This window comes from Xiphophorus hellerii, unplaced genomic scaffold (genome assembly GCF_003331165.1).
Source record: "Xiphophorus hellerii strain 12219 unplaced genomic scaffold, Xiphophorus_hellerii-4.1 PGA_scaffold_64__1_contigs__length_250000, whole genome shotgun sequence".
Taxonomy (NCBI): Eukaryota; Metazoa; Chordata; class Actinopteri; order Cyprinodontiformes; family Poeciliidae; genus Xiphophorus; species Xiphophorus hellerii.
In genome coordinates, this window is record NW_022587639.1 from 182,966 (window position 1) to 199,836 (window position 16,871).

General features: G+C 36.8%; 1 protein-coding gene across 1 annotated transcript; it reads left to right on the forward strand.

The window, feature by feature from the left end:
• Positions 1-13,484, forward strand: LOC116716534 (serine/threonine-protein phosphatase 2B catalytic subunit alpha isoform-like). Its single transcript, XM_032557358.1, has 6 exons — positions 1-508; positions 7,698-7,898; positions 12,516-12,640; positions 12,734-12,845; positions 13,101-13,246; positions 13,341-13,484. The coding sequence occupies exons 1-6, from the start codon at positions 454-456 to the stop codon at positions 13,482-13,484; spliced, it is 783 nt and encodes a 260-aa protein (XP_032413249.1). The 5' UTR covers positions 1-453.
• Positions 13,485-16,871: the final 3,387 nt, after the last annotated feature.

The following is a 16,871-nucleotide window of genomic DNA, read 5'->3' on the forward strand; positions in this document are numbered from 1 at the left end:
AACCACATTTCCAGAATACCAGGATTATATGGTTCTGCGGCGTGCGTGCGTGCGTGGGGGTGGGGGGCAACCCCAACTCACCCTCCATCTGATGGCAGCATCAGGCAGTCCCGTGAAACATTTGCGTGGGAGTTCCCTCCACCGCCATGTCGGGATGGTGCACATCGCTCTCTTTCTTCCTCTCTCCCTCCCTCTCTCTCTCTCTCTTTCTCCACACATCCTCCCCCACATTATAACAGCTTAGCGCGGCAGTAGTAGGTCCTGCAGCATCCAGCAGCCCAGCATCCCTCTGTCCCTGCCTGGGGAGCAGCAGTCCTACCCGGCGCGACACCGTGTGAGTGATGCCACAGCATCATCCGCATTTCGACGCGAAATAATCGAGAGTAAAATCCCGCAAAGGAGAGCTCGGGGTGAAGGGAAATTTTGCTTCAGCCTCGAAGACGGCAACTGCCCATGAAGATGTCTAACGCTGACACCGTCTTAAACCCCACCGATCGGGTGGTAAAATGTAAGTTAGCCTACATTTTCCGCTCGGATGTGGCTGCATTACATAATATCTCAAGCGCTGCGGTTAGAGGGGGCTGGGGGGGGGGGATGTGTCCTTTACTGTTATTTTCATCGTGCCATAATGATTGATTAAGTTGCGTTGGTTGGGAGGTTATAGTGGACAAGAGAAGCTTTGATGTTGATAAACAATCCCAGGTTTCTCTGCTGCACAAGCCCTCCCTCAAGGAAGTCAGTAGGCATAAAGCACGAAGCATTGCTCAAACATATATCTGTATATAAATATGCATGCATTCCACGATCTAACTGGATCTTCTTTTTTTTTCTTTTTTTTTTTTTGCTGCTGCTGCTCGGTTTTACAGTAACAGCGTGTAGGCTGTAGCAGGCAGGAGAAGTGAGGAGGAAGAAAAGCTCAGTTGGCGAGCTTTGTGGTAGAAGCTGGAGCAGTGATGCAGCAGGATTTCGTGGGCTTTAACGGGGGCAGCAGAGGAGGAAGGGGGCATGAAATTGACATTTAATGGGATATACTTTACCAGGAGTGAGTCACATTTTCATTTGATTAGGGGGAATAAAGAAGAAGAAGAAGAAGAAAAAAAAGGCATGTATGGAACTGATCGATGTGGGATGATGAGGTCCTCACAGTTGCCATAGCTCACTTGGCCCAGCTCATTTTGAGCATGCATCTGCACTGTGCATGAATGTATTTCTATAGTATACAGTCTAGTGCATTATCAGGATGGCCTAGCAGATCTATCAGCATTAGAACCACTATAGGCCCAAGATTTGAAGAAACACGGGAATATGTGAACTGCTACATATTTGTGATAATTATCTATTGAAGCATCAAATATAAGCTTAAAGTTAACTTTTATTTTAATAGGTGGTTCTTGCGTGAATGGAAGAACAGCTGCTTCTGCTGCCCCTCACACTGCCAGATACACCCACTCACCAACAAAGCTCGTACTGCAAGCAGTATTTTTATTATATAACCAATAAGAAACCACAATACTTCACTTCTACTGTTGATTGGAAACGAAAATGGGTGGAGAAGAATCTGTCAGTTCAGGTTTAAAGCCAAGATTTTTAACTAGATATGATGAAATGTTGTCCAGATTCCATAACAGAGACACCAAAACAGCACTTTCATTTAGTGCCAATTCATACGTTGCATGGATTCCAACTTTTGTGTAGAGTAGTTTTTTTTCTGCTGTGGCTGACCCCACAGCAGAAAAAAGCCTTTTCTGGCAGCAAAAAGCCTTATTGCCCACATGAAACACAGAAAAAATATATGGACAAAGTAATTTAGTTTGATAAACCATTACAGACATACAAGGCATTCTAAAGAAAAGTTTTTGACCCACAAAATTTTTCTTCATATTGCCAAGGCAGCAGCACAGTATATTAAAAATGTGTCATCATCGCAGTTCATGCAAAGTAGACATCCCAATGCAGGGACAGATCAAGACATAAGTAAACTTGGTCACTGCTTGGTGCTTCTATCTTGATTTGTAACCCAACAGAAATTTAACTTAGACGGGACATGTGTACTAGTTGCACATTCTAACTAAAAGCCTTTTATTTTAGTTCTTGTGAATGCAATGTTAGAGGTCCTCACAGTTTCTGTTGTTGTCTTTAACAACAACAGAAAACTAAACCAAAGAAATAAAATATTAAGGACTGAGAGAAAAAAATGTGTGTGTTAAGGATCCCTGTTACATGTCAAAGGGTTATCGTTTAAACAAATACATAAAAGTAAAATAACAGTTGTCTTATTCCTGCTGTTAGGTTTACTGGAGGCATCCCCAAATTAAATATTGTTTAGGGCTTAAATTTTTTTTTTAATGAACTGGCTGAAACCAACCCACTAACTTGTTTTAAAGAAGTAGTATCTCATCAATGCATATCTGATTGCATTTTATTTTCTGATAGTTGTAAATGAAATATTCACAAAAAGGATATATTTAAGAGTTGAGCTGCACAGAATGTTGCAGTTAGCTTATCTTTCAAATATTAGTGTGTACTAAATTACTTTTATGTCTATTTATCAGGTTGCAGCATTAAAATTAATATTGCAGTTGGGGAAATGGTGTCATACTCAATGAATTAAAAATATTATTGAAAAGTTAATTCCTTTCAATATATCCATTCACAAAAACACATTATATAAATTAAATACACAAGACTAATGTTAATAAGCCTTTAATTTTGTATTTATGATTAATTTACACTTACACCTAATGGAAATATAAGATTACATTTTATCAGTAAAAACATTTCTAATGTGTGGGTTTAATGTCTGAGCCTCCAAATTATTAGATATGACTGTATACACTGCACATGACCACACTGGGAATGTAGACAATTCATTATATTGTTCAATAAATAAACAATATATGAATTAATTAAGTAATTGATTGAACAGTAAACTGAAATTGTTGCTCATAAACATGAACTTAGTACAAAACAAACAAAACCAGTGTTTGGTTGTTGTTGTTTTTTTCTCTTTGTCACAATGTTGCTCTTTGACATATCTCTTATTGTAATCTAATAGCACCTGTTTATTTCCTTTTGGATGTTGCCACATTTAAATAAAAGAGCTAAGTATGCACGTTGTTCATCTGAAAAAGATGCTAAATCCAATGGGAATCCCAAATGGTTTTGGTGGAGCCTGGAGGCAGTATGCTGGCGTGGGGTCGCCTTTCTCTTGCTGAAAAAAAACAACAACCAAAAAACCAACATTTATCATTATTGCAGGTAATCTCAATGCAGATATGTTTACATTGAGCAGAATGTATCAGAGACTAGCTTGTCTCTTCAAGCCCTAATCATCCATGCCAATAAACAACACCAAAACAAAGTCAATATCTTTTTTGCATTGGCAGAGAGGACTTGGTGAATTTTAACCAACATACTCAACTTAAATGCTAAACCCAAAAATGCTTTTTCCTTACTTATGTGGCACAAATTAAAACTGAAATAATGGAAAACCTGTAAGGAAATAATGGTGAGAATGACCCTCTTGAATCTTCAATGTAGCTGATTTTATCAAAAATACTAAATTACACAGAATTAGAAGAAATTGAGTGACATCGAAGGAAAATGGGGATTAACCGCATGTGATATCACCATGGCATGATTTACTAATATTGTGCGTATTATGGAGGGAAGCCATGCGATCACTTGTATATCTAAGGATGATTGGCAATTTGAACAACAAAAATGACTGTTGACCAAGAGTTGAAAAAAAGTGTGAAGCAAACAGAAAGTCCATATCAGCACAGGCACACAGCCAGCTTTCTGACTGAAACGCTTTGCTTTTGTAACATGAACATGTAACACCAAAACACTTCGAGGAGTCGGAAACTTTGAACATGTTATGCATTTGTTTCAATTTTATTACTTGTGTATTTTGTAGAAACTATCTGACCATTTAAAATAGGAAAAAATTTACTCAAATCCAAGTTTGAGTCATTTTCTAGACGCAGTGGTGCCCAAAGTCGGTCCTGGAGGGCCGGCATCCTGCATGTTTTAGTTCTCTCCTTGGTTTTACACACCTGGATCCAATGATGGCTCATTAGAGGCCTAAGAAGAACATTGACATGCTGAAAAGGTTGCTACTACCACCAGGGAGAGAACTAAAACATGCAGGATGCCGGACTTCAAGGACCGACTTTGGGCACCCCAGTTCCAGAGGCTCTAACATGCAATAGGTTTTATTATTTCTTGACAGGCTTGCGGATATTCCTGTTTGTCACTTTTATCTGCTTTTCCTATTTTGGTATTCAGCTTTGAAGAGACAAGCCTTTCTTTTTACAATTCCCAGAGTGCCAAATGTAAAAAAAAAAAAAAAGTCATAAAGAACTGAATCAGAGTGGCATCAATTGATCAAAGTTTGCTATCATGACAATAGTGAGTTATTATGTTCTGGTGCACTCACTATGTGAGACTGGGATATTTTTATCCTTGTGGGCATAGCTTTAACCTAAAGCAAACTAGGTTTGTCTTCAGTTGTTTTTTCACATACACGTTTGATCTGACAAACGTGTATGCGTTGGTTTCTGCTGGCCATTACAGTTTGATGTTCTGCTGAACTGTTAGCATCAACAGGCAGGAGGCTATATTTCTACATGTGCACAATCTTTCCTCACTTTGTCACTTGTCCCTTCATCCTAAAGTCACTTCTAAAGACAGTCACACTGATGAAATAGTTTGACTAGCTAGACGTAGACCAGTGTTTGCTAAATGTAATAAGTACATTTTGTTTGGAGGTTCAAATAGTGGAATATCTTACAAAGTAGACCTTGCACATGGAGGTGTGAAGGGAACCTGACACCCACCAATTCTAGTCAGTCCAATCACGTGGGGCTGTACAGTATTTCCTAATAGGATCCAGGATCCCTCTTTTGCAATAATATCTATTACATATATGGTTGTTCTTATTTTTTTCAATTATTCTGCATGATAACCTGTCTTAGGAATATTTGTCAGGCATCATGAGCACAATACAACGCAAGTTTTATTCAAAGCTGATTGAAAAATTTGTGTTGTCAGCTGCCTGACCGTGTCTAATAAATCACTGTCTCTATGTGAACCTCCAGTGCAAACTGCAGTTTTCTGGAGCACCACTGGCTGCACTCCAACACTCAACTGCTGTTGCTATTGCCACTGCCGCCGCTGCTGCTGCTGTTGCCCGGCAACATACAGTATTTCATAGCTCAGCTGAGCTTGGCGCTGAGCAGAAGTCAGCTTTTCATCTCTGCACCACACATCTATATCAGTGTACTTGTATAATGTGCCTTTGCTTCTGCAGAAGGTGTTGTGGAAGAATATTACATAAGATGCAGGGATATTATATTTAGGATTTTATTGTTATTACCCATATTAAGAAGACTATTATAAAAATATAGGCTAAATGCATTTTGAGTAAATACGCAGCGAGTACATTTTTTTCTCATAGAAAAGGGAATTTATTTAATAATTTTATGATAAATTGTTTTAGAAGAATTACGAGCTACATTTACAAGATTTTTACAATATAATAATCAAAAAGCAAAGCATGTTCTAATTTATGAAAGAAAAAGAAATATATGAATATGTGAATATTGTTGTTATTTTTTATTCATTACTTGCATGCTTTTAATTTTTGGCTGTACAATTTGAGTGCAATGAATAAAGCACAATGGAATGGCCATATTTTATTATCAAGTTTCTTTATATCCAGATTTTTGTCCAAATTTGTTCCAATTGTGGAACAAATTGTTCTAAATTGCTAAAGCTGTGGTCAGTGTATTTCATTAACATTAACTTTCAATGTCATTTCAGTTTAGTAAAAAGCAAAGAATAAATAAAAATCTAGAAATAAACAATATTAAGATTGCGTTGCTGTTGGACAGAGAGACGTTGTGGTAATCTACAGTTGTATGAAGTCAGAGGTCCTGCAATGGCACTGGATTAGAAAATCACACTAAATTTGTATTTACTGACTTTTACAAATCCACACTTAAACAATCAGATAAAAAATGTACACTGCTATGTAACCAAACATTTCCAAGAGTTAAAGTTCAGACAAATATTATTATTGTTTTATTCAACATAGAATGCTAAGACTATTTTGTGAGCTTTTTACTTGTCACTATGTTTGCGCTGGACAGTATCTGTGAATATTTCCTCAAGAAGTGGACGTTGGAGGTGGTGCACCAAAAATAATTTTTCTGTGTGAAACATGCTGAGAACAGAGTATAGTAACACAGAGTAACCCTTTGATGTGAACGTAAAGTGGTGTAAAAAAAAAAAACCAACAAAAAAACATTGTAGTGGTTTGAATGATATTTAGTCTACCATATTAAACATTTAGGCTAATAAATTCTTCTACATGTTCCATCTAGCTTCAGAACATGAGCTTTGTTCCTCTCAAACTAGTTGTTTAGCTTCAGACTTTTAACTTTGGCCCTTTGGACCAGCTTTTAGTTTCGAGTTGGTTTGGAGTATTAGCTTCAGAGCATTACCTATAGGCTAGGATAGGGTTAGGGTTAGACAAAACCTTACTTTAAAAAAATCTTAAACTATCTGAAATATAACAACAAAGAATGTTTATAACAAATGACTTACTGAGAAGTAAGGTGTGCACTTCCTCCCACTCTTTTTTTCTAATTTGTATGCTAACTTTGCAGAAATAAGGCGATTTTGCTTCATATATCATAGTTTGTTTCTTCATGTTTTAAACTGATAACTGCTTTTTATACTGCTTACAAAAAATGAACTGATTTTTGAGTGCTGTTATATGTAGTGGGCTCATTCACTTCCTCTGCAGTGCATTCAACGCTGCTTTGTACTTGCTGGTTAAGTGTCAAAGCACACGTCGCCATCACAGATACACACTGCGCCCTGTGAAAAATTTTAGGCCCTTTAACTCCACTTGCAGGGGCTTGCCTTATTATCCCAGGAGTAGTGTCTTTGAGATTTCTCTAGTTTAGCATTCATTATTAAAGACCATCTTCACCACATTCAGTTCAGAGCCTCTTTCTTTGTCTTTTCTTTCTCTGGCTGTGCTGAGTGGCCTTGTTAGTTGCACACTGCAGAAATCTGGCACACATTCAATTGCTCATTCTCTGAGTTTAATATTGTTTTTGACTTATAACGTGCTGTATGTGTGTGTGTTTCCAGTACGGCTGTGTTGGTGCCGTCGTTTCTCACTAATGTAAATTAGCAACTGGACTTACATTTTCTTCCCATGTAAATTATTCATTCTTTTGACACTTTTTCTGTATATCTAGATTAATGTTTGTATATGTGCCCAGAAACTAGAAGTCACATGGATCATCTGCCAATTTCAAAATAATAACAATAATCCTTGCCTGCCATCACCGAAGTAATGATCTGTGCTTGGATTTCACAGTTTCACAAACTGTCTGGTGGGTAGGTGACTGGTGCAGATTTAATGACCACACACTTTAGAAAACCGGGAAGAGTGAACCAATTGCTTGAATGTTTTATGCAGGAATCAGAAAACACAAAACTCCACATCTGCACTGGAATACGTTGCATTAAAAAGCAGATCTTCTTGTGAATATCATACATTATAAACAAATCATTTAATAATTGGATTGTCAGTAGCACTAACAGTTACTGATGTTTCTGTTGTATGCCAATTATTTGAATTACAACTTTTGCCTCTATGCTCTGTCCTTCCTTAGCTGTCCCCTTCCCCTTGAGCCACCGCCTTACAATGAAGGAAGTGTTCGACTGTGAAGGCAAACCTCGCGTAGATCTGCTGAAGGCTCACCTGACCAAGGAGGGCCGTGTGGAGGAAGCTGTCGCGCTTCGAATCATCAATGAGGGAGCAGCCATCCTCCGTCAGGAGAAAACTATTCTCGACATTGAGGCACCAGTCACAGGTATCACATGGTTTAGGGATGTTTGCCAGCTTTTCATGGCAAGCTGAATTAGGCTAAACCTGGAACTAATTTTTTATGATCTTTAGTTAAACATATGAAAGACTGTAATTCACTACATATGTTTTGATATGTCATAGTTTGAAAATGGGCTCTTTCTGACAGTGATTTAGCATGTTTAGCATCAAAGCCATGGAGCTTACTTACCTAAATTAAAGCTAGTCAATTTATTATTAGGCTGTTTTATTATTAAACAGTTTTGTGTACTTCTTTCAATCCTATTTAAATCATTACTGGTGTTTATTTTCACCCCCAAACAGGGGACAATTATCTAAAAAGGTAATGTACAATTGAGGCTGATGTCTCCCAGTAAATTTAGCATACATCTGTTTCAGCAGTTATCCAAATCACATATATCGTTGACATGTTGATGTACATCCTAGTCACTGATCTGATGTCTATTCTTTGTTCATATGCATCATTGTTGAGGAGCATTTAATGAGTAATTCTTCAATTTATTTGTCCTTGCTGTATAAGTATGAGAATAGCTTTTTACTTAGCTACTCTTTAAAATGGGAAAGACAATAGATCATTTTCAAATGAGGTAGATGTGTGTTCATCATCATTAGTCTGGAAATGGCAGTAAGAATGTAGCTGCTAAATGTAATCTTATCTGCGGTCATGTTAATAATTCAAATATTTAAAATAACCGAACAAACCTGGACGAGGATTCGAGTTATTGTCGGATGTAGAGGGTTTCAGTAGTTTTATTGAAGAAGGAAGAAATAATAACTCCAAAGTTGAAACTGAGTCTTAAAAATAAAGCATGCCCTATTTAGTTATTGATTTTGGCCCTGGGGCAACAGTTTGTAGAGAATAATCGTAGACAGTCTGCTCTTTGGTGTTGTTCAGGATGAGTATTTTTAGTATGCCTCCTTCTTTTGATCTTTGTTATTGTTTCAGGCCAATCGATGTTTGGTTCAGATAGGAACTTACCAGGAGAGCTTTATTGATGTTGCCCTGGTCAGATTTAAATTTTAAGTAGTTTTGCGTTGATTGTTTTGATGTAGGAAAACAGAGATTACTGGACTAAAAGGAAGCTAATGGAGACATTTTCAGTCTATGGCAAATTTTATATTTTACACCATTTACAGAAAGACTTTATAGACTTAGTAAATGTTGCTATTTCAGGAATTAGCAACTCTTATTCCTGAGTTGCTAATTCCTGTCTAAATGTTATTTCTTTACATTTAGACCCACAAATAAGTGTTTTGTAAATATACCAACATAAAACATATGACTTATTTGTCAGTTGCAGCATTGGCCTATTATAATAATAATAATAATAATAATAATAATAATAATAATAATAATAATAATAATAAAAACAACAGAAGTGTAGTTACGCCATAATTTTAAAAAATAAATAAATGTTGTTTTGGACTTATCCAGCAGATCTCACCTCAAATTAACTAAGCATTACCAGGCCTCTACAAAGCGGAATGACTGATGGTGTAGAAATTCAGGTGTATTGAAGTCAGGAGAATCTAACACTTGTTGGATGGCAGGTCTTGAGGACTGAATGTGTACTTAATAAGGGCACGTTTTATGCAAATCGTTGTTTTAAATTTCCTCTGATTCCCAAAGAGTTAGTTCTTTGGACATTTGATTTGAAACCACTTCACATGGTTTGTTAATGCTTTGTTTCCTTTCACATGCATGTTTAATACGACGAGATGCATGATATTAAATATACATCTAACCACCAGTATTAATTAAATAGCTCATGATCAGCTCAACATTTTCAGAAGTGACAAACTGATGAAAATCACATCTTCAGGCCTCAGCCTCCTGGTCTAAATAGATGTTGAATGTATTGAGGTGAAAATCTGTAAAAGTATTGTGTGCGGGCATTTGTACGTGTGTTTCGTATCTTTGTGAGCTCGGCTGCATTTGAATTTCAATGTGGCTTTCGCCTGCATGTAATACATGGGTGTTTGTGGATGGGCCTGCACCTATGTGCGCATGTGTGTGTTTGATTGCTTTAGTCACACAAGCAGTCTCCCACACACATTGCTCTGAGCTTTGAGTGGGCGAAGGCCACTGTGGAGCTGATAGGGGAGACGGAAAAGCGAGAGGAGATGGAGGATGAGCAGGAGAGAACGAGACAGAGCGAGTTGATAATGAAAAATTGAAGGCAGCAAGGAAATGAGATGTAGGTTTGCACTCCAGAGCCATAGTGTTCGCTGTGAAAAAGCATACATCTCCCAGGGGGCTTGGGTTTCTTCTACCCCTTTGAGGTTTGCGCTTCTCATTTCTCAGAAGTAGAGAAAGGAGGCCTTAAAGACCACAGAAATATCTCATTACCATCATGTCCTCAATGTAATTGCTCAAAGTACTTCCATAATTATTTAAAGGTCTCGTCAGTAGCACAAATCATCCTCATTATTTCCAAACTACAAATGTTTTTTTGTTTTTTTTACATTTTGTACAAACAACAGCCATATTGAATGGACAAAATCTTTCTTTACTCACTGATGATCTCAGCACCAATAATGTGCTCTGCTTTGTTGTTTACAAACATCAGCACCATGATTTTATTGTCACTGTATCTGCATAGATATCTTCTGATCTGCATACACACAGATTTATACGTCTGTTTCAACACATTATTGCACGTGGCAGACGGATTGCATGAGATGGGTCAGAATTCGTATTTACACCTCGACTATTGTCATTGTGATTTGTTGTTATCCCATGTCATTGCAAGACTGATGATAAAAAGGATGACATGGTTCTTTGATAGCATAGCAGATATCTGCAGAGGATGGGTAAAGCCCTTCAAAACAATCTCCTACGTTTCTACACTAAAACTGACATGTTCATTGTAATGTTGGCGAGGTACAGACCTAAAGCAGTGGTTTAAGTCTGGGCAGACCTGCTCACATGTGAAAATGTAACAAACATTATTTATCAATTTTGTCTTCTGTCATTTATTTATGCTATTTTACCTTTCTTTACCTTTTTTCTTTTTATATGGACAAAAGCTTCCTGTGAATAGGCGCTAAAAATGAGCAGGTTTGCTATAAAGATTAAACACAAGGCATCTGGTTTACACCAATGTGTGTGTATTGTCTATTTTAAATGAATAAAATAATGCAGTGCTTCCAATAGGATGGATTTTTGAGGTTATACTGCTTTCCGTATGCCTGTTTTTGACTTCCTCTCTGAATACCTGTTTGTATTTTCCTGGTGATTAGATGTAAGCTATGTAATACATTGTTTTTCTTTTTGATCAACATTAGGGATGATCTCTTGAGAGTTTGTTCTGGTAAAAACTGATTTTTGGCATCTGTTGAGGTCTGATCTGCTGATTTATCTCTAATACACACTTCTCACTATTGCAAATCTTCATTTCTTTTCTATGATGTAGAGGAACGCTCAATTTGATCAAGATAAGTCAGGCTGCCAAAGATTTTGTCATTTATGCTTGAATCTGATAAATTGACCTACTTTTTGGTCTATCCTTGTTATTCCACCATTAGGGACATCTCATGCGGCATTCATCTCCAGTTAGGTCAGTTGCGGTGACATTGCAGTGTTAATGTCACTGCAAAAGGACCTGGTTATTCTGCAGTTGAACACTGGGAATGCCACAACCTTGACCCCAGTAATATGCAAGATAAAGCAATTTTAATTGTGCAGCTCATTTTTAATAACAAAATTCAAAGTGCTTTATATAATTAGAAGTAAAAACACAAGCAAAAAACAGTATATTTGCTCAACAAATTAAAGGAAAACAATGGCATGCTTAAAAACAGACTACACTTTTTGATATTCCAATTGTTACTTAAAGGACTGCAGAAATGTTAGCCAGACAAAAGAATCTTATACTTGATCGATTTATGACAAAGAAATTGATGGATTATTAGACATTTATTGTCATTACTTTTCACCTCATTAAATGGCACATATTACCACGAGAAAGGATTTTAAGTTCATATCACCGTTCATTGGCCAGTGGAACAGTTTGTTACCATGGAGACGCTTGACTCAGGCTGACTGTGGAGTCACACTGATTTCCTTTGCAAGTTTTTCTACTGCTGGGCATCAAGGGATGTAAAAGCTTCATCTCCCTCCAAAGTACTTTTTGATCTCCCAAATAATAAAATCCGATTTCACCAACAGGAAAATGCCTTTCTGGTTTTCATGATTTTTTACTAAACCAATATCACAAAAAATACTCCAAAAAAACTCTTCAATTGCCGGTTACCTGTTTTTGTTAGGTCTGATAAGATCCAACAAAAGCTGTTGAAATGATACTAATCATTTCAATTGGTTGGTATCAATTGAAATGATACTAATAACGAGGCCTGTGTTTTCCTTAAACAGATTATTAGATTGAACTAACAGTAGACACAATGCAAATACAACTAAAATGTATGCATTTAAATAATATGAAAAATTGTTGATATATCTCTAATTTAAAGGAATTCTTTATGTTTATATAATTCAGGACATTTTTTGGCAAACTTGACAAAGTTCCTGTGGTCAAAAAAGTAACATTCAGAGGAAAAATTTTAATTCCATACCATATTTTTTCCTTTGCTCGTTTTCTAGTCTGTGGGGACATCCACGGTCAATTCTTTGATCTTATGAAGTTGTTTGAAGTGGGAGGATCGCCGGCCACAACACGGTACCTGTTCCTCGGGGACTATGTTGACCGTGGCTACTTCAGTATTGAGGTGAGAATATATTTTTGTATATGCTAAAAGTTAAAAGCAATGAATCCGTGCTCTAAAATAACTAAATCTATGCTTGTCTGTTTGCTCTGACAGTGTGTTTTATACCTTTGGTCGCTGAAAATCCTCTATCCAAAGACACTATTTTTACTTCGTGGAAATCATGAATGTAGACATTTGACAGAATATTTCACCTTCAAACAAGAATGTGAGTACCTCGCAGGATCCAACGAGTTGTTTTTGAGGCTTTTCTTCTAGTCTTGAAATGCTCTTGTATAGCCTGCAGCATGTCTGAAGGAGCTAATCCACTACAGTCTAGCACATGTGACAGTATGAAAGGTTGGAGTTTTCTGTCAACAGATGAAAATTTTATGTTGATAGCTAAATGTTTTAGTGAAAAATATGAGTTGAGATTTAGCATACATTCTCATACTTGCAGCTGATCCATTGTTTTGTCTATTAGGTAAAATCAAGTACTCAGAGCAGGTGTATGACTCATGTATGGATGCATTTGACTGCCTTCCTTTGGCTGCACTCATGAACCAGCAGTTTTTGTGTGTCCACGGAGGACTCTCACCTGAAATACACACCTTAGATGACATTAAAAAGGTAACGGGGAAACAGTAGAATGGCATCTGCCATGTAGTGCTTTGTTAATTTTGTGGTTTTTCTGCCTTAAAACGTTTCTCTTCTTCATGTTAAGTTGGATCGGTTCAAAGAGCCGCCAGCATTTGGGCCCATGTGTGACCTGCTCTGGTCTGATCCTCTGGAAGACTTTGGAAATGAGAAAACCCAGGAATACTTCAGCCACAACACAGTGCGAGGTTGCTCCTACTTCTACAGGTGAGCAGCACAAGAATAATGTGGGTTTGAGGGTAACCTCCGAAGGAGGTTAAAAGCGGTGAACTTTATATCTGATTTGTAAATTCTTGTTTGGCAGTGAATAGCTATTTTACAGTCTTTGTTATTGTTTAGGTTCTTTAAAAAAGCTAGACTACTTTGGTCTCTTGTTAAAAACATGGACAACTCAGATTTTACCTGAATTATTTTGCATTAAAAAAATCACTAATGACATAATTAGTCCATGTCCTGCATGGATACTCCATTGATGCACCTCATTTTCAATTGATATCATTAATAACAACATGCACAGAGAAAACAGCAGAAGGTATCATACTAAATATTATTTTGAATCAAAATGACAAAAGTAGCATAAAAACACATTGATTTAAACACGGGTCCAAAAAGACCCACTCATGGAAGACTGTGTAGTCAATATGTCATGCATCAGAGGGTTAAAGAAAGAGTACCACCACTCCAGGCCTTTTTCTGGCCTTTTTTTTCTGTTACCTTAGTACACATTGTGACAACATGGTACCTGTAGTACAACACCACCTTACATTCAATAAAAGCTAGTAGAAAAAGATTGATACCACTTAATGTTAAATATCCAAATGAATCAATTACAGTGAAAAAGCTACACGCCTCAGTTAACTTAAGTATTTTTTGTTTTGAAATGCCCTGAAGTCCTTTTATACTGAGTTCAGTTTGAGAGACATCTGTGTAGTCATTATTAAGAAACCACAGTAAATATAAACACAATATTAAGAACCGTTAACAGCCTCTGGTCTATAAAGATCCCTGGGTATTAAAAGATTTTATATATCAGCCTGCATTGCTCTTTATACCTGTCATAAAGTCCAAATACTACAGTGATCACAGTCACTTGACCCATGTGGCTGTTGTGTCTGCAGCAGGACTTATGAGTTGCAGGTCACACTTCACAATAAATTGAACTACTTTAAATTATGGTTACACAGTTTTTCTTGAACGCATCATTTCTACTCTAATTAGATTGAGTAAAACATCAAAAATCAAAGAAGAGAACCGCATAGAAATAAGATCAAAATTTTTACCGATATCTGGTGACTAAATGGTGACTAGAGATTAAAAATAGATATTGAGATTATAATCTATTCATAGACATCAATTGCAAGACAACTTAAAAGAACAAAAGGCTCATAAAGACTCAATACGGAAATGGACTGATTTAATGGATGGGCAGGAAAAAGGAGACTCAAAAGTATTTGTATCAGTGATGTCAGGCCAAAATAATAAGAGGTCAGTTCTGACCTGATGTTGCTGTGGGATGACAGGGAGCTGGTGGAGAAGAGGTGAGGTGGCAATTACAGTGAAAATATTCTTAATGAAAGCTCAGAACCTGAACCACATTTGCTCCGAAAAAATCTGAAAGACTTCCTGGGTTCCTTCAGAGGGGAGATTACAGTCCAGGCGGCGTGTACTGCTAAAAATCATACAATCATACAGCTAAAATTTAATCTTCTCTGATTTTTGCAAGTACCTCTGGCAGTTTCACAAGAGACACAACAATGCGTACAGCCGTGAATATTTTTATCCGTTATTGCGTTGTGTACTCTTCTCAGGGTTTTTTCTCTTCTTCATATGATTTCAGAAAATGTGCGGCTACTTCAAGGAAAACAGGTTTTATTCTCAGAAATTAGCTTCTCTGGACACAGAACATAATTTTGTGGTTGGCTGAATAATATAGCAACTTAGTTCAACACAAAATGCCTCTTTTTATTTAAGTTTTTTTTTTTTTACAGAAGACTGAAATGCTAATACCATTAGCACTGTTATGGGGGAAAATATAATTTATATTTCTTGTGCTGCTATCTTCATCTTACTATTTATGTTAGCACAGCAGCAGAGTTGGCTTACAAAAGAATCACTTTAAAACTCCTCAGTTTAAAGAGTAAGGTTTTTTTTGTGATTCATGTTTAGATTTTTTCCATACAGTATAGAAAGGATAATAAAAATAATAATCGTTGTCTATTCCAGCTCATGCTAACAGATAATACAATGATCATTTTAAAAGGTTAAGTTTAATAAAACATGACATTGTGACTAGCACAAACATAAATGACACCATTATGAGTAAAATGGTAACCTAAAAGTCAAAGTACTTAGTTAATAGCAATCAAAACAATCCAGATGCCTTAGATGAATAAAACAAAACGCTCTCTCTTCCACCAGAGCGAAATGGTCGCCGACTGGTATTCAGTGAGATGGGAACTCGGTGAGGATTGTTCTCTACATGTGTGGAGGATGCTGCTATTATAGTCATCTATCTCCCCCTGGCTTTGTTCTGCCTTCACTCTCACACACACCTCTCCATCATTATGACTCTCAACATCCGTACAGTGTGGATGCAGCACAAAGTACCAAATGCTAGTAGGGAACTGAGAGAAATGCAAAAAAGAAAATCTGTTTCAAACACAGTGTATATAAAGGCAAGGGAAGCTATGATAGCAACTTCATAAAGGCAGTTTTTTTGGGTTGGAAATCAATTGAAAATATACAAACAGCTCTCCATAAAACTGAATACCTCTGATAATCTGAATTTACTGAATTAGTGGTAATTCAGCAGCATCTGGGAAGCGAGTCAGAGTTGCTAGAAGGATGGAGAGAGCAACGCACTGGAGGCGCTGGAAGAAAACTTGATTGAGGTTGCAAAAGTTAAGGTTAAAGTATAGCCTATGCTACAATGGAATAGTTTAGATCAAACCATAGTAATGTATTAAGATGTCCCAGTTAAACTATAACCCTAAATCTAAAGAATATGTTACATGACTTAAAAATTGCTCTTCACTAACATTCTGCATCCTTATTGATTGAGGTTGATGCAAATGCAAACCACGTTTCTCAAATTTTATTAATAAAAATGGAAACCAAATAAGATTTTTCTTCCACCTCACAACTGTGTCCTAGTTGTTCTAGTTGAGTTGTTCTAAAGTTACAATTAAACACCGTTTAAGCTTGTTATTGTAACCTAAAAACAAATTTGACCAAGTCAAAATTATCCTTTTTTGATAGGATACCACTGTGGTTAAACCTAACAGGATCTGACTTTAAGTCAGATTCTTAAAGTCATAAGTTAGACTTTAAGAATCTGACTTAAAGTCTAGGTTACATTTTGTCTTGGCTTTCTATCTTTGCTCACATGTAATTTTTTTGTGCAGTGGTTACAACAAGATGAAGTAGGGAAGATTTTTTTATTTATTTTTAATATTGGGGGGAAAATGAGTGTGATGACCAGCAGCCTCACAGATGGATTATCTTAGGTGAAAGAAAAGAAAAAAAACCTCTCAGTTTCACACTCACGACGCAGCACTTCCATCCCTCTCTGTCTCTTTCGCTCATACTCACTTGTCAG

Coding starts and splice junctions, on each gene's coding strand:
- LOC116716534 (XM_032557358.1), top strand. CDS start 454: ATGAAGATGTCTAACGCTGACACCGTCTTAAACCCCACCGATCGGGTG. Junction 7,899..12,515: donor CATTGAGGCACCAGTCACAG/GTATCACATGGT, acceptor CTCGTTTTCTAG/TCTGTGGGGACATCCACGGT. Junction 13,247..13,340: donor CCTTAGATGACATTAAAAAG/GTAACGGGGAAA, acceptor CTTCATGTTAAG/TTGGATCGGTTCAAAGAGCC.